This window comes from Acanthaster planci, linkage group LG17, assembly GCF_054643075.1.
Source record: "Acanthaster planci isolate LZ-2023a linkage group LG17, COTS_SCS, whole genome shotgun sequence".
Lineage (NCBI taxonomy): Eukaryota > Metazoa > Echinodermata > Asteroidea > Valvatida > Acanthasteridae > Acanthaster > Acanthaster planci.
In genome coordinates this window covers 13,271,584-13,299,289 of record NC_141793.1, presented here as the reverse complement: position 1 = coordinate 13,299,289, position 27,706 = coordinate 13,271,584, and the positions used below count along the sequence as shown (strand labels likewise).

The 27,706-nt window shown below is 41.0% G+C and overlaps 1 protein-coding gene across 1 annotated transcript; it reads left to right on the top strand.

Moving 5' to 3' along the window:
* Positions 1 to 2,344: 2,344 nt before the first annotated feature.
* Positions 2,345 to 26,263, top strand: LOC110973557 (uncharacterized). The gene is made up of 2 exons (XM_022224456.2): positions 2,345 to 3,453; positions 22,082 to 26,263. Exons 1-2 carry the CDS (start codon positions 2,923 to 2,925, stop codon positions 22,205 to 22,207), a joined length of 657 nt encoding a protein of 218 aa, XP_022080148.1. The 5' UTR covers positions 2,345 to 2,922; the 3' UTR covers positions 22,208 to 26,263.
* Positions 26,264 to 27,706: the final 1,443 nt, after the last annotated feature.

Sequence of the window (27,706 nt, the reverse complement as noted above, 5' to 3'; positions counted from 1 at the left end):
TGAAAATAAAAGGTTATCTTAGTTCGTAAAATAAATAAAACTGTTGCTATATTTTAGACACCAGACTACCTGGGAGTGATCAGATAAAGTATTACTAAAAGGCTGTGAACGTTCTATTACTGGATCATTAAATTTTCAGTTTGACCCTTAGGATATAAGTGTCGGAGCACAACTTCATTTTTTCAATTCTAGGGAAGAAATGAATTTCTGAAATTAAGGCTGGTAATTCCACATGTCACGTAGATTTTGAGAATGTGCAGAATATTAAGTCAATGGGAGTCGGCGGGTACCAAACAACGGTCCTCTTTGATCTTGCAAATAACACTTTATTGAAAACAAATATAAACAACCCCAATGGCTACTCTGATTTCTTGGTTACAGCAAGAAGAACACAGTGTACTTTAGGGGCACTTAAGTACCTGCTCCCATTTCAGGAACTCAGAAGCAGGGGCGAAAGCGATCAACCCTTTCAATTGTTACTTCAGTGCAGCCTCAGTGCATGACGGAGATAAATGCAATCCTAAACCATTCAATATCTCCAATTAAATCCGCGAAGACAAATATATTATAGACCATCACGACAAGCACTGCTCACTGCTGTCCTAAATCACCGAAGAAAGGAATAATTCTCCTTTTTCAGTGAAGATCAAAGCCAGAAACATGAAGAAGGTGACTTCAAGTTGGGCTAAAACAGCCCAGATCAATCGTTGATATCCAGATCATCGTGTTCATTTTCCTTGGTTTTGACCCTAGTGGAAAGTGCGGATGTCCCCCGGGAGAAATTGTGGCTTTCGAACGGCGACACCTTGAACCCAATGTAACCAAAACTAACAACCAACAAAAACTCCGAACCGTTTAAAACATTTCGGAGGTCTCAGCCGAAATAGGGATAAGATGTTGGATATCGTCACCAGAAATCAGTTTCGACGGCCAAAGCCTTTCTGTCAAGACCAAGTCATGAAGACCATCAACTACTCCCACCACCACTAGTCGACGAAAACAACTTCTGAAAAACCCAACAAAATGTCAGGTATTTTCGTCGAGCACTGCGACAAGCTTGACGGCACAACTGCCATTTACCAAGTGGATTAGTCATGATGGATTGAACACGGAATCACTAAAGACTGTTTTATCCTCGTTCAATAAATTGCTGGTCGTGGTTCCTTCTCCCGGGACCAGACTGTAGCTTTACGCAACATTTCACTTGATAACCAACAAACACAACTCCACCGGACCGACTGTCTGTAAACATTCAGCCCCCACGCATCATTGTATGGTGTGGGTTGGATCCTGGTTCAAATCCGTATATCCCACGCATGCCAGATGCATTGGGCGTAGGCAAATTACTTAACGCGTCATTCCTTGGAAAGATAACTGACAACCGATTGGATGAATTAAGTTTGGTTAATCTCCATTGCTTTTCATAGATTGGTTGAAGTAAACAAAGACGTTCTTTGCTAATTACTTCCTACATCCTAAGCTAAAATCTTGTCATACAGCTTCCCCTGATTACGAGTGCATGCAACCTATCCGCATGACAAACTTTAACTTGCAAACAAATTCCTGGTAAGCAAAATTTACTGAAGTCTTCAATTAACGGAGACCACTTTTATAGTGACTGTGCCCTTTCCGACAGATGGTCTTCGCACCTAGTGTGACGTTGCACATGTTATTAACCCTGGTTGGACGTGATAGACTTGATTCAAGTCTACCGTGGCCATAGTAATCATCAAATCATGACAGGGGTCGTTCGCTCTACAAGTCAAATGAGAAATGGTTTCCCTGTTCACAATTAATTATGCAGACAGTGCGCTATTTTACACATTATTTTGAAAAGTAAAATCAAGTGCAAGCCAAAATGTCATGTGACGTGTACAGTGAATGTTATTGGTTAGAATTTCTGTGGATACACAATAGTACACGGGTTGTTGAATTCTATTGGTCAAGTACAATCCGTATGTGCATTCACGCATAATTATAACAGACGGTTTAATGCACGTGTCGTATAACACGTTTATGGCGACACACCAAGGGTAATGGTTCTTAAAACTTTGTCATGTTTCACCATCGAAACACATACGATCCAGACTGTGTGCATTTCTGCTTCTGGATTGGTAAGGTTGAATTCAGGTTGAACTGGTTAATGCACGTGACCTTGTCAGGTCACGGTTTGTGGTTTGGTGTGGGTTCGGAAATTACACATTTCAGCAGAAGTTACCCCCGCAACTAGCATCAGCAAAACCACTGTGATACACCAGCATACATCCGACTTGAAAGGAGACTACGCATCACACACCCCTTGAAGCAGCCTGATGTGTTCGCATGTGAACTGTCGTTCCCTCTAGTGCATGTTGGTGATCGTACCCACGAGGTATGGACTGATTTACTACTGTAGTCACTGTAATAGCCCGCACCGAACGACTACAAACACACACCGCTGATATAAATGCTGGTCTGCCTCGTCGACACAGACTACACGCTTTGCGATCCCGCACGGCAAAGCTTGGGATGTAGGGACTGGTAAAGAAGGCTGATGACCTACCGTCTACTGTAGCGTAGCGACCCCATCAAGCCTTCGTTCAAACTCCCGCTGGCGGTGAATCGCGTGGAAATAATACTCGAGCAGTCTGGCCTATTTTGCCACCAAGTTCAAGCCGATTATTTGACGGCAATCCTTTTCTTGCCCTTGGTAGGTCCACTCGGTGTGACAGTATAGGGAAAGACTGGCCGATTTTTCACGATTTGGGGTAAAACCTGAGTTTAAGCCAACGACATTTAGAGCTAAATTTCTGTTTTGTATGAGGGACGTGAAGCCGTTATCCTTCATGTACAAAGCGTTTTGAATTGTGATCTCGCAACTTGACTGGAACTCTTGCGGACTTATTAATTGGCTTTGTTGTGAAGGAAGACTTACAAACAACAATGTCGAAGCGAAAGTTGGATATGACAGAAGTGTTTGCCGCCGCTGAGGCTGAATTGGGTGAAGAGCTGGGCTCAGGCAGTGAGAGCTCCTGTTCCACTGATAGGTCAGACCAGGACGGCAAGAAAAACAACAACGGCGCCAAAAGTAGACGTCGCAAGTCCAAGCCTGCCATGGACAGTTTACTGGAAGATGATGAAACGGACGCCAACGGGAATAGGCACCCGAGAATGGCGGCAAACGCCCGGGAACGTCACAGGACGCACAGCGTCAATTCTGCCTTCACAACCCTGCGGGATCTGATCCCTACGGAGCCCAAGAACCGTAAACTGTCCAAGATCGAGACCCTGCGACTAGCCACTAGCTACATCAGTCATCTGGGTACCCTTCTGCTTGTTGGCGATGAGGAGATAGACCAGCCTTGCATGCATCGGGCTATGGTGGGTCGACAGCCCCACGAACCGGGGCCACGAATCATCTGTACATTCTGTCTCAGTCATATGAGGTCATCTTCATCTGCATCGAAAACAACGGTAAGTTGAGTAAGTAAGTCATTCATTCCTGCCACATGTATGACTCGGCATTTCGCTGAAAGAAGCTTCATGCGTGTGAACTTGACATGTACAGATAGATACGAGTACGACCATTAACGACTCCAAACACTCATTTATATCGGTTCTTTAATACATGCCTGAGGAAGATACAAACACTACGCTCTTCTTAAGAGTTCGGAAGGAGCCGTGAACTTATATCACGCACAGATGGAAGACTTGAACATTTAACATCATTTTATTTCCTTGTTTTATTCCATCTCTTTTATTACAGTTAAAATCATTCGACAATACAGCTGTAATAAAGATGTTTTAGTGAGCAAAAATTCTTTGTATAAATATTAAAGTACTCTTACAATGATAGAATTCGCTTCATTAATGTAATAAAAGGAGTCGTCATATCAAAGCTGTGGAAATTGAAATAAATGGGGAAAGTAGGCATTTCCGCATTCCAGTAAAATAGCCTCCAAATCAAAGACGTTTCATACAAACTGCTTCTCACAAATGCTTCGTGGTTTAGGGCAATTCGTGGCAACAAGTAGGCACAATTTGTCTTTCGCGGTCATGACGTCTCAACGGGTTTCTGAAGGATATGAGACTTATGTTCTTGACAAAGCCATCAATTCATGTACCTCCACAGCGACGCCGACCCCACCTTAGGTATGCTAACAATCAAGTAATGTCTCTCACGAGACGATGAGATGTTGTTACAGTGTAAAACACGGCTCCTGTTCGGACGTTGGGAGCATAAAAAGTAGATTCTTCTAAACGTCATGCTATGTGGGAGTGCAAACTAATGCTTGTCTTCTGCCTTCTGTTTTCTTCGTGGTACTGGTAGCCATTACTTTGGCCTTGACGTTAAGAGGGACGACTTAAATCAAGATGATTTACAAGATTTCTGATAGTGTAATTTCTGATGAAATGAATTTGAAATGTGTCGTTTTACATCCTTCAATATTAAGTAAGACACCCTCGTCATTTCCTGCCTGAATAGGTCAAGTTCTTTTACATGTTCACTGAAGCACAATCATGGTAAAATTCGCTTGGTAAAGCAAAGACAAATCAAACATTCATTTCACAAAAACCCTGGAACTTTAAGTTTCAAATGACTGTGAGCTTCAAATGTATCACTGAACTTGGTTCATTTCCTCAACATCTTCAAACACTTCACATTATCAGTCCTTTCACGATATAGTCTGAGATTAGGTCATTCAAAACAGTTATTTCATTTCTTTGTCGGAGCACCATATCTCGACAGATAACTGCATTTTTATCAAACAATTTTCATTAGGTCATCCCAACAAGATCAAGCCAAACTCAGCAAACAGGTCGACCCGTGCCCTGTTTGAATTCACAGAATCCCTCCGTTAAGTTGTACCATAGAGCTACAAACCCATAGGTTTGTAGCTCTATGGTTGTACCAACCCACTTATGGCGCGTGTATCACCGTCGCAATTTCCGAAAACTCGACAGCAAACTCGACTTTAGCTTCTGTTGACGCGTATGGCAAACATAAATCTTTTGCAGTCGGGACCGTATTCCTCAGTCACGCCCATTTTTTGAAGCAAAATGTATTTCGCAGTCAAGACATTGATGGGGAGCCCTTGATGAACACACCAATAGGAAAGCCTCAGGTACCACTAGTCTTGTGTACGTTCTGTAAGTTAGGAATAGGATTCTATGTTTTGTGAATCCTTTATGTCAACCTCGTTGCAAGAACTAACTCAACGACCTACCGGATGTGATAATAGTGTTTCTCCCAGAAGAGTAGATATCCTACCTTCTGCTACTACAACAAGCTACAACAACTATTCCAGTCATGCGCCCAGGATTGTTGGGGGGGGGTGGACCACAATTTACTCCCCAAAATAGCTCATGGTGTTCAATCCCCTCCCGCCCAGTTGCGCTACAGGGAACTTGGATGTAAGGCTGTATCATAGATAGTAGTTTTTTATTATATCCAATTTTTTCGACAAATACTTCTCTTAAACGTCAGCGTTAATACATTAGGGCCTACTTGCTTCGAAATTCGGAGGACGAGCTCATGGATAACAATCAAACTTAGTTCCTTGTTCTAAATTTTTCTCTGAGCAAGTTCCGTATTTATTTTAGGAACAGGATTTCTGTTTAATTTCTGTGAACTGTAATCCCAAAGCCCTGACAGTCTCAACGGCCTGCTGTACAGGACGCGATCTGCCATGGTAATTAACGACAGGTAAGACCAGACGAAACAAGCAAACAAGCCGACACGAGGGATCATCTTAACCCACTTGGCCATTAGAAAACCCCGCGATCTTACGATAAATCGAAGTGAAATTGATTCTCGCAAAACAGATGTGCCTTCTTTATCTACTCAAACCGTCCATTACTTTTGTTGATGTTACAGTGCGAAAATATCAAGTCACTGATCCATACTTTGGCGTACAGAGAACACAGGCGCTTATTTTAGACAACCTTGGGTACTTTGTGGAAATCCACAGATTTTTTTTCTTTCGGCGAGTTCTAATTCCAAAAAGGCTGATGACAAACATGCGGATTCTATCACTTTTCCGCGGCCGAATCGTATTTGGTTGTGCGATCGTCAGGCAGCTTCACCCGGCGGTGCTGGACGGGCATGAACGCATCACTGGAGCCGGCAAGGTGATGAGTTGCCGCTGGAGACGCGTCTTGTAGGCGCGCGCTGATGACAACATGTCGTCCCTGGACCTTTGCGTCACATCATCAATGCATTTGTGTCTGTGTTTAATTTTCTTTTTGGAGAAAGCTAAATTATTTTTGTTAGTGGGATAATGCATTTCATATTGATCAGATTTACAGAGATTAAAATGCCTGCACATAAACGTGGAAGGCAATATGTGAGCTATTGACTTGTGCTCTAGTCATATTATACATGTCCACCCATTACAAAATACGTGTGCATGTATGCTTATGAATACAACATGCGGGCAATAGGGGTGATTCACAATAATGCGCCTCCAAGAGTTTTTAAGGCGTTGGCCGATAACTACGCGCGAATTTGTCGATCATATTCAAACGCGCGCTGGGTCGCCCGTGTTGCGAAATACGGAATATAGGCCTAGCAGACATTTTATTTTAAGGAAAGAAATAAAGTAAAAACAATTCACCATCGATGACTTCTATGCCGGACGGTATTTGTGATGTTAGTGAAATCAAAGCCAAACAGTTGATTTTGTTGAACTTCTATCTTAATACGGTCTTTTATGGAAGAAAGTTTGAGTTCTTGGATTTATGAAATTCGTAAATTCGTATTTTTCATTTTTAATTGTTTTGTATTTGTAATGATGTGTGTGCATCTGTTGAAAGCTGTGTCTTGGTCGCACAAAAACCCAAATTAAATACACGTACCTGCAAATTCATGTTATGAAAGAAAATCAGCTGCTGTCAATAGCTGAATCAAGCAAAATACCAAAAAATTTAATAGAGAAGAAGCACATTTCACAAACAAAGAGTAGCTTAACTATCCAATCAGATTCCTTGTCAGATATCGACTGCGCTTTGGCAATTTGGTTTGCGCCATTTCACATGAAGGTTTTGAAATCTTTTACGGAACTTTATGGCGGCTCCAGTTCTTGTACCTGTAGCTTTTTGAAAACCAAGAGGCAATGTAAAACCAAAGTGTTGGTGATATCTTCCAAACGTGCGGCCCTTAGTAGTCCCTAAACGGAAATCGAACCAAAAGAATCTCTCAGAAAAACGAATGCGAAGATTTTTTTTAGCTCATAGGAAACAGCATTTGGTAAATTTTGCTAAAACCACGGCTTGTCCTCGAAACCTGGATGTCACACTGCAACATGACTTTCTTTCATTGGTGCAAGGTTTTCTCCGAAGTTTTCGCTTGTGCAAACGTTTTATTTCTAGAATGAACTTTCCGAGGCAATCCTTGGAACTTGCATGGTTAAGAGGCATTTAAAATTTAGCCTTTGGAAAGTTCAAAATTTTGCATCACAAATTGTTTGTAACGAATGGTTTCATATACGATTGTCCGACTGCCTTCCAAGGCATTAGGCGTGAGAACGTTTTTAACCTGGTTTTGAAAGACACATTTTGTATCAAATGTAGACCATCTTGAGAGAAAGACTACATGGTATCAACCTTTTAACCTCTGAACTTTACCTAATAACCAATCAAAATGTCTCGGCCCATACTCACAGAATAAAAACAAAACAGGCGTAATTGCTCACAGAACCCAAAAGCTGACGAATCAAGTGGACGAATTGTTTGGTAAATTTTTGATGACACTGGACTATTCATTTTATTGTTTGAATGTCGGTATGCTTGACGCAGAGGCAAAGCTTGCAATCAAGCCACCATCTGTTCGCTGAGTTCAGCTAGCTTAAAGGCATGTTCTGGTCCATGGTTATCCCTGCCATATTGGCTGTACATTTATACCATTCACCATAGGTATAGAATAATAATAATAATAATAACAACAATAATAGTTTTTTATAAAGCGCCCTCCATAAAAATTATCTCAGAGCGCTGTACAACAATAGGCCCATACACTACAAACTATAACACCCAATAGGCCCTAATTAAAAATTATTACATTACAAACTACAGAGATCAATTAAATAAAACCATGACCATTTAAAAATCAACATAAAACTTATTTCACTGATAACTTATCTTAAATAAATATGTTTTAAGAGAGGATTTAAAAAAATCATATGATGCTGGAGCACGTATCGACAATGGCAGTGCATTCCAAAGGCTAGGTGCAGAGGCCTGGAATGCCCTGTCACTGTAATACTTATTGCCCCCTATTGGCTGATATAAAGTTAAATTTCCCTGGGAATTCGATCTCAACTGACGACCAACATTGTGAATGTGTATAAGTTCTTGCAAATAGCAAGGAGCCAGACCATACACGATTTTATATATCAAACAAAGAATTTCAAATTCAATTCTCTGTGAGACAGGAAGCCGATGAAGCTCTTTCAATACCAGGGTAATACTATCATACTTATGAGTCCGCATAACTAAACGAGCGGCAGGATTCTGAATATATTGTATTGTAGAAATTTCGCTGACATGAATACCAAACAAAACGCTATTATAATAATCATTTCTCGAAGTTACATAAGCGTGCACCAGCCTTTGTGTAACGTTGGAATCCAAAAGAGAACGAATTTTTCCAATCTGCGAAAGTGCAAAAGATGCCTACGTACAGTACTGTTAGTGTTACATTTGAGTAGTGGTATCCAATTTCCCTTACCACATGGAAAGTGACTGAGGGTTTCAAATTGTTCTCTACGTTGCGAAAAGTCCACACATGGGGTCTAATCTATGGTAGAACCATTAATAAGAAAACTGTCCTTTAATGACCAAGTTCGATTATATAAAAAAAAGTCATTCGGGAACAAAGCACGCGCGCCAGTTTGCGTATAGGGCCGTGCTGATAGCTCGCACGCGCGTCCGAATGACCACGGACGCGTTTCATTTTGGGCATGCGCTAATGGAATACCAGGCTGGCTCACTGGAACCGAAATGATTCCCGCAGTGATGGCTGTCCACAAAGCACCAGACCTGTAAGTGAGCTTAGCATCGTTTCGAAACTGTTATCCATTCAAGAAATTCGTGCTGTTCGTTCCCAGTGGCAAGAGGCATAACCGAAATCTCTTAGTTTAGGGGTAACTTACTTTTGGAGGTTTGGTGATGTCTTTGATGGCTTATGATAATTGATTCGGAGACCTACACTGGTTTGGAAATCAAATTTTTCTGGCCAAATTCGTCTGAAAACAAGGCATGTGGATAGGTTAAATTATTCGCTCAGATATTCTGAGACCTCACATACATAGGCATCAAAATCTCAACTTATGAAACGCTATGGTTGTTACGAGTCTGCACAACTGCCTTTCTCGTAACCATGTTGAAAGCTTTTTTTCAGGTCCATTTTTGACGCACCACCTAGTCATACGTTTTCCGGTCTGTTTTGATAGCTTAGAGGGGATTCTTGCCATCTTTTGGCTAGAGTTTGTTAGGAAAACAATTTATCATCCCTCTGTTTGTGTTCCGTAAGTGTCTGTTCGAGCTCTAGTGGGTTTCTGCAGAGGGTTGGGAGAGCGGAACGACTCTTGGCTAACGAAGGATTAAGGGTTTAGGAAGGCAAACAGTGCCATTATTGGTTGGTACAGCTGGACAACATCCTGCGGTAGGTAGCTTGACCTTTTGGTTACCGATTGCTGGAGTAAAGGTGGGCAGTCAACTTGACTGCCCAACTTTACTCCAGCAATCGGTAGCCAAGGAGAATCAGTATCAAATGGTTTCCATGGCTTACAGCATCCTGTCATTTTCTCTTTTGTTTGGTGTACAATACAGAATTCCAGGCATTACAACTGTAAAAACAAGCCAGTCATAACGTGACACAAAAAGTAAGGGCTGTAGTTGCTCCACCCAGAAAGAATCTAACATACAGCTGAAGATGCTACATTAATTACTTGGAGTTATGATCAAGGAAGACAAAGGTAAAACAGTCATGGAAAAATAAGTGAGACACGAGTGAAGCAGCTCTACCAGTATAGCAGCTCTACTCTTAAAAGACGTATTCCAGAATAACTGCAATCAAATCAAATATACCATTGGCACTGGTGCTGCTAGAATGATCGATTTCATCCATAAAATGACTTCAAAAATGCGAAAATGGAAGCGTTGTGCTCAGTTTTGATAAACCATTTGGCGCCACAAAGGTAATGAAAGTAAGTAAGTCACATATTGCGTGTGACGACTTAACTGGTAAGGTGTTTATGACGGTTCACAAACGTTCAATAGCTTTTCAGTGCTGTATCGTATAACAGACTGCTATAAGGGTATAGAGGCATTTAAGATTGACTTCTAATTAGGGGGAGCTTAGAATCCAGATGCTGGAGCGATCCATCGCCATAATAATATTATGTGATAATCCAGGACCTTGAAACCCCACAGATATTTTGTCTATGTGGGATATACAGACGCAGCTTCTGTAAGCAGAATTCGAAGGGAAAGGAGTGTAGGCCTATCATGATGGTAGGGAAAAGTGCAGCCGCGCGCTGGGCTATGAAATGTAGAAACCAGACCACGGTGGCTTGATCTGAGGGCGAGATTCTAGACCCGATGACGACGGGACGGGTCGCACTTCACCGCATGGTTTGGCCCGTTGGTATCATAAATAGACTGGCGCCAAATGTCGTGGAACAACTCACTACTTACTCCACAATCCCTGTGCTTTGAAGATATTGGAGGTTTTAGAGAGGGGGATGCGCCCGAAACTGGGACGTTGTTAATTGTGGGATATGAGCTGTAAATAAACTTATAAAGGAGAAATGAGAAAAACGTTGACGTCACTTTGTAACTAATCGTCGGTTCGCATGAGTAATTGTCATAAAACTTGATCGTACAGTCTACTATATAATTAAGACACGCATATCACAGTGACAAGCAGCTGTAATTACTATAACATATCTTTGTTGTAAAAAAAAGTTTATCCTATAAACCATAAGCAACTTAAGCACCGCCTAGGGCCATGGTTTGGCCCGTTGGTATCATAAATAGACGGGCGCCAAATGTCGTGGAACAACTCACTACTAACTCCACAAGCCCTGTGCTTTGAAGATATTGGAGTTTTCAGAGAGGGGGGATGTGCCCGAAACTGGGACGTTGTTAATTGTGGGATATGAGCTGTAAATAAACTTATAAAGGAGAAATGAGAAAAAAGTTGACGTCACTTTGTAACTAATCGTCGGTTCGCATAAGTAATTGTCATAGAACTTGATCGTACAGTCGACTATATAATTAAGACACGCATATCACAGTGACAAGCAGCTGTAATTACTATAACATATCTTTGTTGTAAAAAAACAAGTTCATCCTATAAACCATAAGCAACTTAAGCATTGCCTAGGGTCAGTTCAAGTTCAACACCAAGCGATTACTACTCGGTTTGGGGTCCTGTTTTGGGGTTCCTGGCAAAAAATTATCTTTCCAAAAAAAGATATTTCATTTCAAAGCTAGGCAGCGCCTTGTCAAGGGTGGTGTATAAGTAAGCCGCCCCTTGCTGAATATGTTAATAATTCTATTCGTCATATTCTCGGGGGAATTAGGAAAAGACTGAAGCTTTGGGGACATCAACAATAGCTGTTAGCCCCCCCCCCTTAAAAAGGTTGAGCCCCTCCCTATTTTCCTCTCTGGTTCAGAACTATGAGTAAAGTTTATAATGAAGAGAGAAGTGTTAAGTGAGCCGAGTGTCAATAGAAATATAACTTTTTGGAGACACAGTTGTTACTTAAGACTTTGTATAAAAGCCTAATTCAGCCATATCTCAGCTATGCCTGTCTGGTATGGGGCAAACTGACCTATAACGAATTGGCGTTACGGTTTGTTCCCATGCGCGCTTTCTTATGACACTGAGGTGATAGGACAAGACCCCGAGAAACCCGATAGGAAAGCCCACGTGTAAACAAAGCATGACGTCATTACAGTTTCAGATCTCTTTTTAGCTGGTTAGTAAATCCCCTCTGAGGTTATAGGAAAGGGCTGCACAGGTCATTTGTAATAACTTTGTCTCCATCAATAGTCGTGGGGAAGAGTTAAATGAATCCCTTTCTTTCCAAACAATTTATCAGAGGCGTGACTTTATTCTGCTTTTGTTTTTCTTGAAGTCCATTTATTGATTTAAGGTCAGGACCTGTTATGCAAAACATGCATGTTGCTGATATGGTGATCCGTCATGAATATGTTTTAATAGATAAATTTTTTAAAATCCTAATTTCGTACACACAAATTGCATCCCGGGTATGCTAAAAACTTGTTATGGAAATTTGTTAGAACCACAGTTTTTTTGTTTAAAAGATAGCTTGGCTCAATATTTCAATGTGTATTGTTTTTACTTCAAGCCTCCCAAGACGTGGGCTTGAAAAACACTACATTTACTTTTAGCAGTATATGAAATGCAACTAGCTTCAGCTAGTAATGTTAAAAACACAAACTAAGACTGGCCTTCACTAAGGAAGAAAAAAAGATCTCTAACGGTCATCGTACTTTGTGTCATCAAGCGGTAACGAAGACACTATTTTGATGGGAAAACCCTCGAAAATAATCATACTACTCGGGCAAAGGTGGCAGCGGATCGGCGCTAATGACTACGCCGTCTGTCTCTCGGTGAATCAAGGACGAGAACACGGTGGCGGCAAAGAAACTACGGAAATGCAAAGGATTTACGCCAAATTGGAAGGAGGCTTGAAGGAGAACGGAATCCCGCCAAAAGCTTCCTCAGTCCACAGTTGTTCATTATGGCCCGTGATTTTTATTTTATCTATGTTTTAGGTGGCCAACACTTTGACATTTCTTTGCAAAATTGTTTGATCTCTTACTACCTTAGTGACGCTGGGTTTTTGTGGGTATATCTCGAGGGTCACGAGTGATGGCATGTAATGAGCTTTACAGACCTGATAAACAGTGAACCTGTCGCCACAGTAAACCTATACGTCATGATACGTACCAAAATTCTAAAATAAACATGTAGACTGCAAGTATTTATATTCTTAATTGTGTAGACGTTATCAAGAAGCAAAAATTCCAATTATTCCAATTAATGAACTAAATCAAAGTAAATCAGACTTTTGCCGGAGAGTCTTTGTTCACACAGAAAATGAAGACTAGAACTTCATTGCGAATATCTTCATATACATGTACATGTCCACTTCGGTATGGTACAATACCAGGGCTGTAAGATATCAGAAAGAGCAATGGCACAATTGGCTACACTCCGTAGGAACCTTTACGGTTTTACGGAGGTTTAAACTATGCGCTTATCCAATGGATACACCAATGAAGATAAATTACAATGTTGACATTTTGCCAACTGCACGAACTATAAGCATGCGTCACGTTGAGGAAAATAGTTGACGGTTTGCTCGCCACATTATCGGACACTCAACGCACTAGGGGAAAAGATACTTCCCTTTGAGCCAACCGCCCGATTCATGAACCCTGACCCAGGTCATGACCTTTCCCCCAGGGCTCTTCCGAAAAGCTGCAGGGGGTATATCCGACATGGCGCCGCTAGGGCCGCTGGGACGGGCATGGCGTGTACAACTAATTTGTCATTTCATTCAAAATGTTACCCTTCCAAAATCTACACATTTATACTCAGTCGGACTGTTTCTGTCCAAAATGTATAATTAAAACTTTCATTTTGAGCAAGATTTTCTCAGTTTGAGCTAAGTCACCAGTAAAACCAAAGGATTTAAAAAATCATTGAACGAAATAAAATGAAAGCAAATAGCATTAATGGCTTTGTATAGTTCATTGTACGTGGGGATCGGCTGTCCTGTAAATTAAGTCAAATATATTAAAGTAAACTTGAATGATTTTTCCATGAATTATCCCAGATCTTCAAGCAGCCTTCAACTGCCACTTTTCACGTCTTGTTTTATACGTAGCACAATGTAAACAGTATCTGCGCCCCGTCCATCCATTACGATGCTTATCTTTGTACATCTCCAAGGTTCCTCGTAATTCTAGAGCTTATAGCACTGGAATCTCGTCAAATGGTATTCAGACATTCTATTAAGATAATCTCACGCATGTATCCCACAAAAATACAGTCGCAATTTCGGTGCCACTTCAAGGCTATCGTTGTTCATGCCAGTGTTGTTCACACAGGGGTTAATTCATAAACTTTCTTTAAGATTACGGCAGGACATGGAATCGGGCGAAGTTTTATAATCTTTCCTATCACCCAAAAAGAAGACAGAATGGGCCTTTTGTTTCGCCACACACTTTGTCGTCGTGCTTTTTCGTGAAATTTATGATTGTTCGAGTTTCAGATTTCGAGAGACGCATACTCTAGTACGTTAGTCCAAAAGACAAACAGACGTGGTGACTACACCCCATATGGAAATGTCTTAGTTCAATATTCTGACGACAAGGCACCTCAGAGGAAGATACCGGTACCTAGCCGTTTCTAACCCAAGACAAACCAGAATTACGTAAAATTAAGTAAATTTATGTTTTATTCAACCACAATTTGCAATCACGAGCTAGCACAATCGAGAAAATGTGCAACCAAAAAATGTGTTTTTCCCCCGAATTAATTTTACAAAATCATGTGTTTAAAATACTTGTTTTGAGTGTCTGACTCAATGACCCTCGAATGATACGATTGGAAAACTGACGCCAATCATCATGTCAGAGGTATTTAAGAGCAAGCAAGGAGCCTAGCTGGCAGGGTCTGTAACCACGCACCTGTCCTAGCTTGTCCTTGATGGCACCGATGTTACCGATGTCAGGATGATGGATTGTAGGTGATTGTTGTTGCACTTTGAAATGTTACAGTGCAGACACCCAAACACGAAGTCTTGGTTCGCGGTCAGGGCTTCAGAAACATTATAAAGGAGATAAGCCTTCTGCTGAGGTTTATCTTCTGTTGGTTGAAATATGCGTACCCACCTTAAAACAAAGCATCGTTACATAATTTGCTTGAACGATTGACATTACGGTACATTTTACATGGTTAGCCCTATCCATAGATAACCAAGGTTAACTTAAATTAAAGAGTTTATTCGTCACTGTTTTCGAACCAAGCTTATCGCATGTGTACTATATACTACGGCACATTATGAGTAAAAAGTGAATTGAAAGTTTGAATCTGTTTTACTCAACGTTTCCAGGAAACCAGTCATTCTCACACAGACATAAATCTACTGTTATATATTGCCTAACGTACATGACAAGGTTTTAAAATGAATGTTGAGACAAGGTTTCTAGAAATGTTATCTGTCACTGTAAAATCTTGCCGTCTTTTTTCCTAATGTCTTTATTGAATGAACACACGAGCTTGCCATTGGCAGCTCAGGGGGTGCTAAATGTGCTAACACGTGGCAATGGCTAGTTTGCTTAGTTTCGCGCCATTTTTATGAACCAAATTTTTTGGTAATACTGTTTACTGATATTAGGTCAACTCGTCACTCTATTCGGTATCGAGTTTCAACCTTCGGCTAAACTCAGCCGTGTTGGTTTCATTCGGGCATGCGGATGGACGGAGTGCAGCTATGTTTATTTCGGCACGGGCTGATAATACGTTCCGGCAGGCCCATTTGAGAAATAGAGCAGTGATTTTTTCTGCATGGAACCGCCAGAAACCCACAGTGTATAATTGCTAACAGACGCGCCACTCAAGTATAAGAATGGTATAATGGCCGGACTATTAACACACCGCAGACTGACGCTGAGTATCAGTGATAGCTCTAATATGTCTGTGTCGAGAGTTCGCTGTAGTTTGCCTTCAATTTTTGGAGGTAGATTCTCTTGAAGTCGAGACCTATAGTATTGGGATGGTTGCAATAATGCAACGGTAAATTGAGAACGAGATAATTCCTCAAAGCTGCGGCCTGTCAAGGATGCCGGAAGAAAGCGAAGGAGGAAAATGTGACCGACATCAGAAAACAGTTGCTGCTGAATGATGCGCAACTAGGGTTCAAATAAATATCCCTAGACAGTCAGAGAGCGCAGGAACATTCACGTATCTGTTTGCCACAACCGAAACTAACTTTGCCTGGATGCTAGTATAGAACAAAGTTTGGCATGATGAATGGAAACGGATGTGGGCTTACTGAATTGCAAAATTGGCAGTATCGATGGTGACGTTTTGGTAGACGACACCGAATCACACGTTTGCAGTTTCCAAACGCAACCACTTAGATTTGATTGGGTCTTCGTGATTGTGCAGCTGTTCGGCCAAGGACAACGTACTACGTGCACGCACATACATTGTACACACACTGGCTCGTCTGTAAACTCACCGTGATAGAACTGTGACTTAGTCCGCTAAGGCTACGTATACCGGTACCTCTACAAGTTCATCAATTATCAGCAGTGAACACTCCCCTGAGGTGCACCTCCTTCGAAGGAAGCTAGTTAACCTCATCAATTAAACCTCTATAAAACCTAGCGCTGCGGCAAGGCCTCTGATACGCCGCGCGTTAATGAGTGAAAATACCACATCTTCGCGGCGCGTGTCACCAACGTGTCAACGTTATGAGCTAGGGCCTATCGTATTTCCATCAAAGATGGCACCGACTTAGTAGAAAGCAGAAGGTCACCGTTGACTCCATGTCACTGTCGGTCTATAAAATACATCATTACAGGCCTAAAATGTTGAAATTATTACCAAAGAAGGGTTATCTGGCGCCGTCATTAAATGGGTAATTGATGTTTACATGTATTCTGTTGGAGTTGCTGTTATGGCTTAGGGTTGGTCCACGGGGTTCTTGATTTCAAATTAAAAACTACTCTTTCTTGTGTAGAGTTGTCATAATGACAAAGATTCCGGTATTGCTTCTTTTATATGTCCGAATGATACAATTTTCAGTTATTATTTCATTTCACGTTTTTACCATTCACAGTCTATTTCACCGCGGGTTCTCATTAGATCATTATGCTTTTGTTGTCCTCGATACGAGGCGGTACAAGTCACCTTGAGTCTTAGTAACTGTCCTACTGTACACGCCCCGTTCCCCCGTCCTAACGACGCGCTTCACCGTCCAGCCGAGTCCCGCGAGACACGGTCAGGTCAAACACCAGATAGCGTTCATCGGGATAAATTTAGATTGATCTTAATTCACTCGCTGCAGATGTGTGCATTGTTCTGTAACAACCAATTCTAACATGCGGCCATTATGGAGAATAATTGAACCTCCTATCTCTGTTGTTACAACCAGATCGTGTTTTTTATTTCGATTTTTACGCAGAGTCAGCTTTTCGGTTCGCATTCATATTTGTTCAATCTTATATACTAGGTTGTAATATTCATTGGAGCATTTTCTTGGATTCGTTTGGGCTAGGGATTCTCAGTTGAAGCTTCGTTTATAAATCAACCAAATAATAATAAATCAGGATCATTTCTAACAAACTGTGAAGTTGTGAATTCGGAACCAAAGCATTGCACAATGACTTACAAATAAATACAATTCCGGAACACTGATTTGTCTTCCTTAAAATGCTTACACATGTCATTCGCATGTTACGATATTCACTGCAGCAGTTCTAAGACGGGCTTAGTCCTGATCTTGTACAAGACCTGACTCACGATGTGTCATGCCACTTTGGAAAGAATAGAAAAACAAATTCAGCCCCTGTCTCAGAGAGAAAAAATTACGCCAACAATTCAAGCGTGTCATTTCGCGCTCCTCAATCTTACAAAGAAAGTGATGATATTGGAAGAAACAGCATAAGTTATTCCAGCAATCTCATCCAAAGTGGCATGATGCGATTCGAAATTCATTAAAAAAAATATCTCGGGTTAAAACTGAAATAAAACCATAGCATGGGGTTGACAGACTTTTAACGCTTGAGGCAAACGGTGATTAGAGATTGAAGAGAAACTAAATGTATTTTTGGCGTAATATAGCGCAATAAACTCTGATGTTGTTGTCGAAGGTCATAACAATAAAAAGTGACCGATGTTGATGTAGAAATTACGCCTCAGGGTAGCATGATCGACACCCGTTGCTCCTTTTGTACCTTGTGCAGTGTCTCACAAAGGTTGTGGACATGTTTTAGATATCACTAAACCCACCCGTCTGTGCCATTTTGTCGGCTACCGCGATTATTTTCTAACCTCCGCAGGTCTCGGCCCCGTCGTTTCGCACCTCCACTCGGTGTTTTCTCAAAGACAGCTCCGTCGACGCAGTTCCATTGGCCCGTGGAAACATCGACCCGGGCAACCAACTCTTGCAGGTTTTTAACATTGATAAAGCGAGGATTGAGATTTTGGTTTGTATCGGTGGGAACTTCTGTGGAAGCGGCCCGAGGCATAACGGAAACCAAGGATCCTGGAATAGCTGGTGGGCAGCACTGAGCCTCAGATTGGCTGTGATCGGTCCAATCAAACCCCAAGTTGTATTTTATAGCCACTTTGTCTCGATAACAAAAACGTTAGACTGCTGGGATTAAGATTTCGAACACAAAGCTTGGAGGTTTTCCTAAATTTTCGTGTAATCGAGAAATACAAAAACTGAAATTACCGGATGAAATGAAAGACTTGTCTAAAACAGAATATAGGGGGCCTAGAAACGTAGGCCTATGTCTGACTTTGACATGAAAGCTTTAACTTAAGTATGTACAAGATTGTCTTCAAGGCAAGCCATGCTTGTTGAAAAACATGAACCGTTAGTGATGAGACAAACTGTAAATTGAATAATTGAGTTATGTTAACAAGTTGACAGATGCTGCACTTTCGTCAGGGATCTTCTAAACACACTGTTTTATTCTTTCTCCCTGACTTCTTGCGGAAACCAGTTGCCTAGCCATATCTGTCAGGCCGGCACACACTGTCCCGACGACCCGGCTCCACGATGTACTTTCCCGACCACGAAATCAAGTCATCAAACCATTAAGTGATCAGAAATTATAACGAGATAATTCTTCTACCACGGAAGCGGCCTCGGAACAGGCGGCCTTGCGGCGTATTCGCGCCCTTGTACAGGCCGCGGTGGTACGGGCCTGCGTCCGCTGTTGTTGGCATGCTTGCCCGTTATCTAGAAAAGCGACGCCGAAAAGGCCAGCGGCTTGCTCTCTGTTCTTTTTGCAATGCTCTTCCAATATCTTGACTTGTTCAAGATTAGGCATGCATGAACATAGCTGGACAGACACGCATCACGTAAAACGAGTAATTCGACGCACCTAAGCGGCATCTTGGAGTTCATTAAAACTCCTGGGTTTGCGTCCGAATGTCCAAGAGAATTAAGACGGAATTATTTTGATATTGCTTTGAGCCAAGGTGCACGTGGCACATGACAACCAGGACCACTCATGCGCAGTCGCGTATGATTGAACTTTCTGCTCCTCTCATTGGTTGAAAATCCTAACAGAAAACTTTATAAAGGCAACGATTGGCTATGCAAAAGTAATTGTTGCTATCATCCTCTAACCTCACGTCTTTCTATCGGCTGAATGTTTTGTCAGCACAAGACATTGGATAGATATCTCGGAAATATGAAAATATTGATAGCCATTATGTTTGTTGAGCCATTTTCGTTGAAGCTTAATAATGCCAACGAAGACGGTGCCCTTCGAATAGAATTAATTCTTTAAGTTGACAATAAAAAATAAAATCTTATTGTAGACGCTTTCTGCAAAATGCGCATTGTAAGCGTTTCAAAATCATTTAAAATGTGGCAAGTCAATTACAGCTCCTAGATTCGATTCCCGTGGGGCTGTCGGGTCTTAGCATTTCACCGCCATGAAATCATCTTCTGAAGTTGAAAGTGGGTTAAGATGCCTACCTTTGGGATTTGCGCTGTGTCTCATGCACATGTACTTGTGTTGGAGTTGTAACAGCATCGTGCCAGTGGAGTTTGGTGGCGTAATGCGCCACAGCGACCATTAAAAATGTACAGGGAAGTGTCATAAAGTGTTATGGAACCGTTATTGTATACGCATTGTACAGGCAAAGCAATATTTACTGTGTATCGGTCACTACAGTCTGTATTCTGATACCTGAATGTTTTTCCCGTGTGGCCAAGAAGGCAAGATCAGGCATAAAACGAAGTTATGTTTTTACACATTAATATCAGAGCAACTTCCTTTTAATTAAATTTTAAAATTTTATTTGGACAACAGGCCTTTGTGTTGCTGAATCACTCCTTTTCCGACGTGTTTGTTGCCAAGTATTGGACGCTATGGTGACTTTGATAAATATCACTGGATACGTCTGACGGCCATATTCTCCAGACGTTGTTTAAATGATGAAGATTCTTCGATCTTAAACTTATATAATATGGAATTTTCACATTGATCTAGATCAGCGGCCAGTCACGGCAACCAAGACTTAGTGATACCAGCCAATACGTAATGATGCTGACATGTTGAGAAAAGATGAGGTGGTTCTTATTGGGTTTAAGAAAACAATACTAAACGCCACCTGACCATGCACTGACGTCAAATACTATTCTTGCGAATTAGTTATTGTGTCAGTATCGATTACCCACAAGCCTACAACCTATTCGATTCTTAAACTTCCATTATCTTGAACTTTAACAAAGTGATTGGCTGCAATGTTCTGGTCTAAGAACCCTAGACAATCCGACGTCGTAGGTATTGCATGCACGGAAGTCCTTCGTTTCCCCTGAAGTCTCATTGGTGTAATTCTCGCGAGAGTTGGCCTTGCCAAGTCGTCACTAGCAGTTTTTTTTTCGACTAAGGTGCCCCTTTGATGGATACCGCCTTGGGTAACCTCGAGCCCGGGAGTTTTAGAGCCCTGGCCCCTGGTGATGACATTGGCAGCCAGTAATTATGGATTGATATGATCTGTAGCGCCTCAACTTCCGGTAGGGTCTGGGGAGAGAGAGCTGGGTCAGAGAGGGTATTCCGGGGAGGCATATACCTGCCGCTAAAAGGGACAGAAACGCCCTTAGAGGGTGTTACAGGGAGGGCGCGTGATTTCTTTGAAAGGGAAATGTGAAATCAAAGCTTCGTCTGTCTTCACAATTATGCATTCCAATCGATTTTTTTTCAAATGCGTATAAAGTTCTGAAAATGGAATTGGAAGAGAGTGAATAAATTTCGTATGCAGTTTGAAGGACAGCTTCTAATAAATAGCGCGATGGTTTGTCACTCAAACCAAGCAGGGTTCACGAATGGCCCGTTGAAATGATACATCACCTTCTTGCAATCGTAGCTTTGTCAAATCTTTCGCGAGCAGGATCCACAATCTATGTACCAGTCACGAGTCTGCGACCAAGAAAACCGCAGAGTTACATGGTGGTTGGCACACGCTTTGTGCGTACAGCCGACTCGTCAAGGCCACCAGACGGTCCCGCGCTTCAAGATAATCTCGGTATAATATTTGCTTGGGATCAGCTTACAGACAGCAGCGCGTCTCCGGGGAATTGTACCGGGCCGGCTAGCCGGTTGAGACGGTCGTCATTTCCTCTACCGCGCGTTCCCTGTTCACGCTATTGACAACAAGAAGGCTTTGCTGATAATCAGTTGTCATTTGACTAATCAAAACGCGAAAGAAAGCCATATGAACGGATATGAAGTATAGTGAAACATTACTGCCCTCATGCACAAAAGAGGTCCTTGATTGAGCAAAGAAATTTGATACTAAAGTTGTCATTATTTTAGCCTACACACTACTAGGCCTACATGTACATGTGTACATGAAGTCATATAATGGCTCTGACCATGGATGGTTTCTATCGGCCCTGGAATAAAGTATAAAAACTACCTTTCCTTTCTAGATGACGGTATCCCAATGTTAACCATTACTTCCACTCATGATATTTCGCTCTTCGCAATTAATTAAAATAGTTTGGTCTTACATTCGCATTCAAATCTTTCAACTTCAGTTTTCTACTGGACTAACCTCAGGAATTGGGGCGTCAGCGTTCATTTTCCACAGCGGTTCAGAAAATTACCGCTTTTATTCAATGCGGTTTTGGCTGTTTATGTTGTTTGCATTTTGCGGTACCATCGAATATATCAGACATTCCTTTCTCATCTCTCGCTTACCATCACAATGTTTGAATATCATATTCAAATGTGACAGGAGCAGAACAGTTCCAAACATTCAGGACTTATACACCGTTTTATATTTGCCATCTCCTTGCAGCCGATGCGTTCTGGCCAGCGACACAACATAAACGACATGAACGGCATGATGCACCATCATCCCTCCACACACCCCATGCATCACCACCACCATCACCACCAGCAGACAGCGGCCATGATGAGATGAAATACCCGGATGGTACACATGTGCAGGAAAACATGGACTCTTTACCATATTATGTACTGCGCCTTTTTTGGACACAAGGTTGGCAACTTCATGAAAATTTGCTCGAAGGTTTGCAACCTCATTCCCACTATAGGACGACTACGGTTCTTCAAGTTTCGTTGGACCTACAGTGGATTCTTTGTAAACAGTTTACATTATTTTGCATTATTATATCATTTTTTTCTCGATAATTTAAAAACAAAATCCTGTAAAGATTTTATTAGTATGCGTAGAGATTGTTTAATAGTAGTTCAAGACACTTGCAAGATGCTGAAATGTCTGGACAGCGTTGTGTTGCGAGTGAAGCAGATCCTACTAGAGTTACAAAGAAAAAGCATTGTTAAGGTGATGTTCCCTGACTCCTGGAAATGGCGTAAGCAATGGAGTGTTATCCCTTTCACCCTGCTTCGCTCTTGCCAAATGAATGACTCCTCAGGGTTGACATCTATTATCCGAAGTCGGATGTCCTTGTCATGTCCAGTGCTGTTGCCTATAAGTTATGGGAAGGCCTCAGGGTATACCGTGTCAACATAGACCGGATATCCGCTGTAATTTATAGAATATGAACCTTCTGATAAACAATTAAACAACACAAAGTATGAAACTCAAAGCAGGTCCAAAGTAAACCTCTGATTTTAGGCCAAGGAGGGGGGGGACATACAGGGAAGCATATCTCTCACAACATTTGAAGCATGCAAATAGGCCTGCGAAAGATCGGACCCTTACATCGAAAGCAGCACTAGCTGAGGTCAACATAGTACTTCCGGGGTCAACAGGCGGGGTTAGTTTGCAAAGAGGAGAATATTTATATCCTGTTCTCCAATGGCCTCTACTTATCAACTCTTGAAAACAAAAGCGCCATGTAGCTTGTTTGGTTTAATCAAACATGGCTCGTTAATGGGTTAACATAATCTTTTTATTAGACATTATTAGCCTGACCAGATATAATTTTTGGTAAGAGAATGATATGCAAAATAATGTTAGTATACTAAGCGAAGGGCCACGGTTTCCATCATGTAAACAATTCCTGCAATTTGCCGTATAAAATGACACTGAGCCTTGTACCACTTTGTTTAACAGCTTGCCAGCTCACAAGAATGCTATCGTATAGATCGCAAAAAGCCGTGTAATCCAATTGTCATCAATGTCATCTATAAAAAAGATGCTAGACATGAGCATCTGTAGCAAATGATCAACTTATCCAGATGCAATTGTATACACGACATGCTGCATTTTTTCCAATGTCATTTTTTATAAAGTCGAGGTAACGTCAGGTGGCAGTTGGTATCAAATCAACAACGCTGTGACCAGAACAGATAAGCAGACTGACTTTGTTATTAACATAGGATCTCCCACCATAGAGTGTGCCTAACACGCAAGAACATGTGAATTATTACCTAAGCAGCTATTCTGCCAGGTAATTTGCTGAGTTTTGGGGAGAAACATTACTGGAAAGAAAGTTGATTTATCGGGAGATGAGATAGCCAAACTTGATAGTAATACTGAGCTTGTATTAAGTACTTGTACATGTAAATGGTACTACTACGCAATTCCATGGGCAGTACAAAAGGATGAAACCTAGAAGAGTAACCGTAAATGGCTTCCAACATGAAAATAATGCAGACAGAACCAGATTATACCAAGTATCTAATTGTCGCTGTGTTGGTATTCTGATGAAGTGGTTGAAGCCATTACCTAAAATGAGTACATTTAATTTGTACAGTGTGTTATTAAGTATTTACCCAAGTTCTTTGTGTCAGTCGTCTTCAGATTATTGAGTACCCCTAACCTGACAAAGATGTGTCAAGTTGACTCTGTAATGCTATATCGTGACAGTAACCGTTTCTACCAACACTGTGTTGCTATTCCGTAGCTCCTTTTTCTTCCACTGGCTTTTTTGTGCAACCTGGTGTCGCCATCCAATCTCGATGTTCTTTTTAGAAACGGTATTGCCTTTATGGCACGATAATGTTTCTCTGACACATTGTTTTTAAAACAGTGAGTGCTTCTGTCGAAGATTCTGCTCTTCAAACCAGACGTTAAAATTCCTTATCGTATCAACATCCAGTATAAGCTTAAAAATATTGTTAGTTTGATTATTGTTTGCCTTTTTGTGAATTCAGTTCCTTGAACTGCCACCAAGCCTCCTGAATATTATGGACCATAATACGAGTGCCTGGCGATGCATACATATTCATGCAGTTGCTTTACTGTTACAAATCATGATGTATAGGTCTCGGTTTCTGCAGTAAATAGCCTCACCATATGCTCAAATCGAAAAAACAGGTTTGTGATAGATAGATAGATCACAACTCTATGGGAGCGAAAGACAGGGAAATACTGAAGTGAAATATTTAGGTACAGACTACAGGCGTTTGATTTCTGGTTATTTATTACCTTTAGACAACAGGTTGTTTGGGTTTTTTTTTTTTACTGTAGATTGGTGTGAGGTCATTTTTTTATGTTCTTAATTCCGTTTAGACGTGACCATGTAATTCCAAAAGTACTTAGTTTGTATGAACTGAAAATTGAAATGATACAAAATCATCTCACATTTCATATTTATTCCTGAAATGTTATATCCATGCAAAGGTATACTTTCTGATAAAACGTTTACAGATACAAGCTGAAGTGAACGATGCTTTCTAGTGAAACTTGATGCAAATGATCAAATTTAAGCAACTGTGTAGTTGAAAGGACATTAACTCAATGTGAATACAAAATATTCGGTAACGAAATTTTAAAACTTTGGAAAGGTACTGTTACTCCGTTGTAATGTTTTTTTCCTAGTACTGACATTCAACGAGACTTTGTGAGAAGATGTACCTTTTTTTTTCGTTTCTTCATTTCACTCCCATTTAAGTTCTTGTTTGTATTTTGCGATTTCACTTTGGTTTATCCTTTTTTTGCCTCTGCCATGACACAAGAGTAGCTTAATCATTGTGGCACGGTGTGACTGCTTGTAGGGAAATTGTCCAAACATGAAAGACATTGGCATTGTTAATATCAAAGTGTTAGTGGAAAGATTGTACAGTAACAACCATTCTTGGCAACTGTTTCCCGATTTCCTTGTATTTACCTGTAGTTTTGTATTTTCTAACGAGGGTTTAGAGTATAAGAGGCCTGGGTGACCTCACCTTGAGGAATTGTCAATAACTTCCTGTCAGTACTTGTTAGTGTTTCCAGTGGGTTTCCAAAAAAAGGTCCGCATTTGATTTGAGGCTGTTTTTCCAAAGAATAGGATGGAAGTGTCACTCTTAGCATCATGGACCGAGAGAAAGTTTATCGTTGAGAAGTAACTCTACGACACAAGCAACATGTATCTTCTCTGATTTTGCGAATTTGCAAACTTCGTTGTCCGCTCTTTAATCTGTAAAATGCTCTCCAACCTCATAATTATATTCTCAAACCTTACTATTTTCATATCAGCCTTTATGTTACGTCGTTATAACCCCATCAATGGGAATGTTCAATGTTTTACTTCATAGCTTTCAAATAACACAAGGATACAACGACTTGACTTTCACAGTTTTTTGGTTCGAGGGTTGTGTGTTTTTTAGTTAGGTTTTTAAACACGATAACATAAACTACGCGCTGTGTATTATATCTAATTCTTAATTAATGATCTTGCTAAGAATCATGGTAAAGACAATACTTTGTATCACATTTCAAGATTATCCTTTGTACAATAACTATTCGTCAACCTGCGTTTTACAGTACGTAAAGCAATTAAATGCGATGTAATTTTTCTAAAAGTACGCAGTTAACATTTGTTTTTATAAATACAAAGTAAATTAATTTACTTTCTGCTGATTGATTAATTTTTTGGCATTCTCTGAATTTTTAGAGCACAATAAGTAAAATGATGGGGGGACATACAGTCACCTTTGTGCGAGGTTGTCCAGCCGCTGTGTTGTCGCACAACATCCATTTCACTAGAAAATCTAGGTTGTTATGTAAATTTGGTTTGGTTTAATCTGGATGAAATACATGTAGCATCGCAACTTACCCAAAGAAGGCGCATGTTTGTTGGGTTTTCCTTCTTTCTGTAATCTTTTCAGATAAAACCCCATACACAGAGTTCAGAACGAAGTTTACAAATGCTTCCAAGTTAGGTTCCGGCTACTTTCAGTGTGAACAAAACGCAGCCCCAGACAAAGACAGCACCATTCAAGTGTCTACATAAAACTAAGCCATACCCCCCCCCTTCGACATGTTGGCATTAAAAAAATCTATTCTAAAGTGTATTTATTAATTTTAGCAATTGAAAGCGCTTTTTCAAAATTTGCATACCGCCTTTCTTGAGGGGAAATTTCTTTCATCGATGAAAAAAATGGGCCTAATTTTGGGGGGATGAAATCCCACTTTGCCCCCTCCCCCGGATAGGCCTACACCAATAGATCCACGGTTAGAACACAGAAAAGCTATCCTCTATATGCTCACAAAAAGGTAGGATTTCACACTCAGGCAAAATGACAACACTGCGAATGTGCCGGCTTGCAGCTCTGGCCTGCCAGATGACTTCAAAATGGGTTGAAAAAATTGTTTGGTACTCAATCTAAAAATCGAGGTCCTGTATCCAAAATCATTTGACCTAATTTGGCGGGAACTGACTGGAAAGGTAGGGGAAAAGATCGTGATGGAAACCACATGTTAGTTGCCGATGACAACTCTATCGCCTATTGGCTGCAACGGTCGGCACAAGCACAAAGAAAAGGAGTCGACCTCTTGGAAAAAATTGATTTAATCAACAAATGCCGGAAAGCAAGCCACGTCCGATCTAGAAAGTCAGCCACTTTCCTTGAAATTAACAATTTCTTTCCTTGCATAACCTCAGTATGAATATTTTAAGCAGATTCATAAGCTCACATCCTGGTTTACCAGACATTTACTGTTATTTTCGTGGAATGATTTGGGATAAACCCATGCGTGAGTGGCCTATCGTTCTACGTTAACAGTATGGATTCAAATAATGGAAGTCGTTTTTTACTGTTCCTTTCAAAAGTCTCTCTCAAAAAAGCTATTCCCCTGTAGTTCCCAGTTGTGAACTTTGGCTCTCCCCTCGTTTAGTCATTCCTATTTGCGACCATCGTGACTAGTTCTACCACAACATGGCGCCAAGAATTCCCCCTTACCAGCCCTCGCGCCTTAACCGCCTGGATGATTGAAGCAGGAGAATAATGAAAACTAATAAATGGGATTTTTTATTTAAAAAAACTCACGCAATACAAAGGATTCATTGTTACTTCACACCTTTGGACCCAAAAACATTTTTAGAAATTAAGGATATTTTAGCCAAAGCAAATATCAAGGAAACCATGGAAAAAATTCTGTGGAGATACGACAAATCTAACACCAGCCAGTAATCCAATGATATTCGTTTTTACTCGTCTCCAAGTTCTCTGACCGTCTGGCTAGGAGCACAGCTGAAAATAACACCCGGCGGATTTGGAGACAACC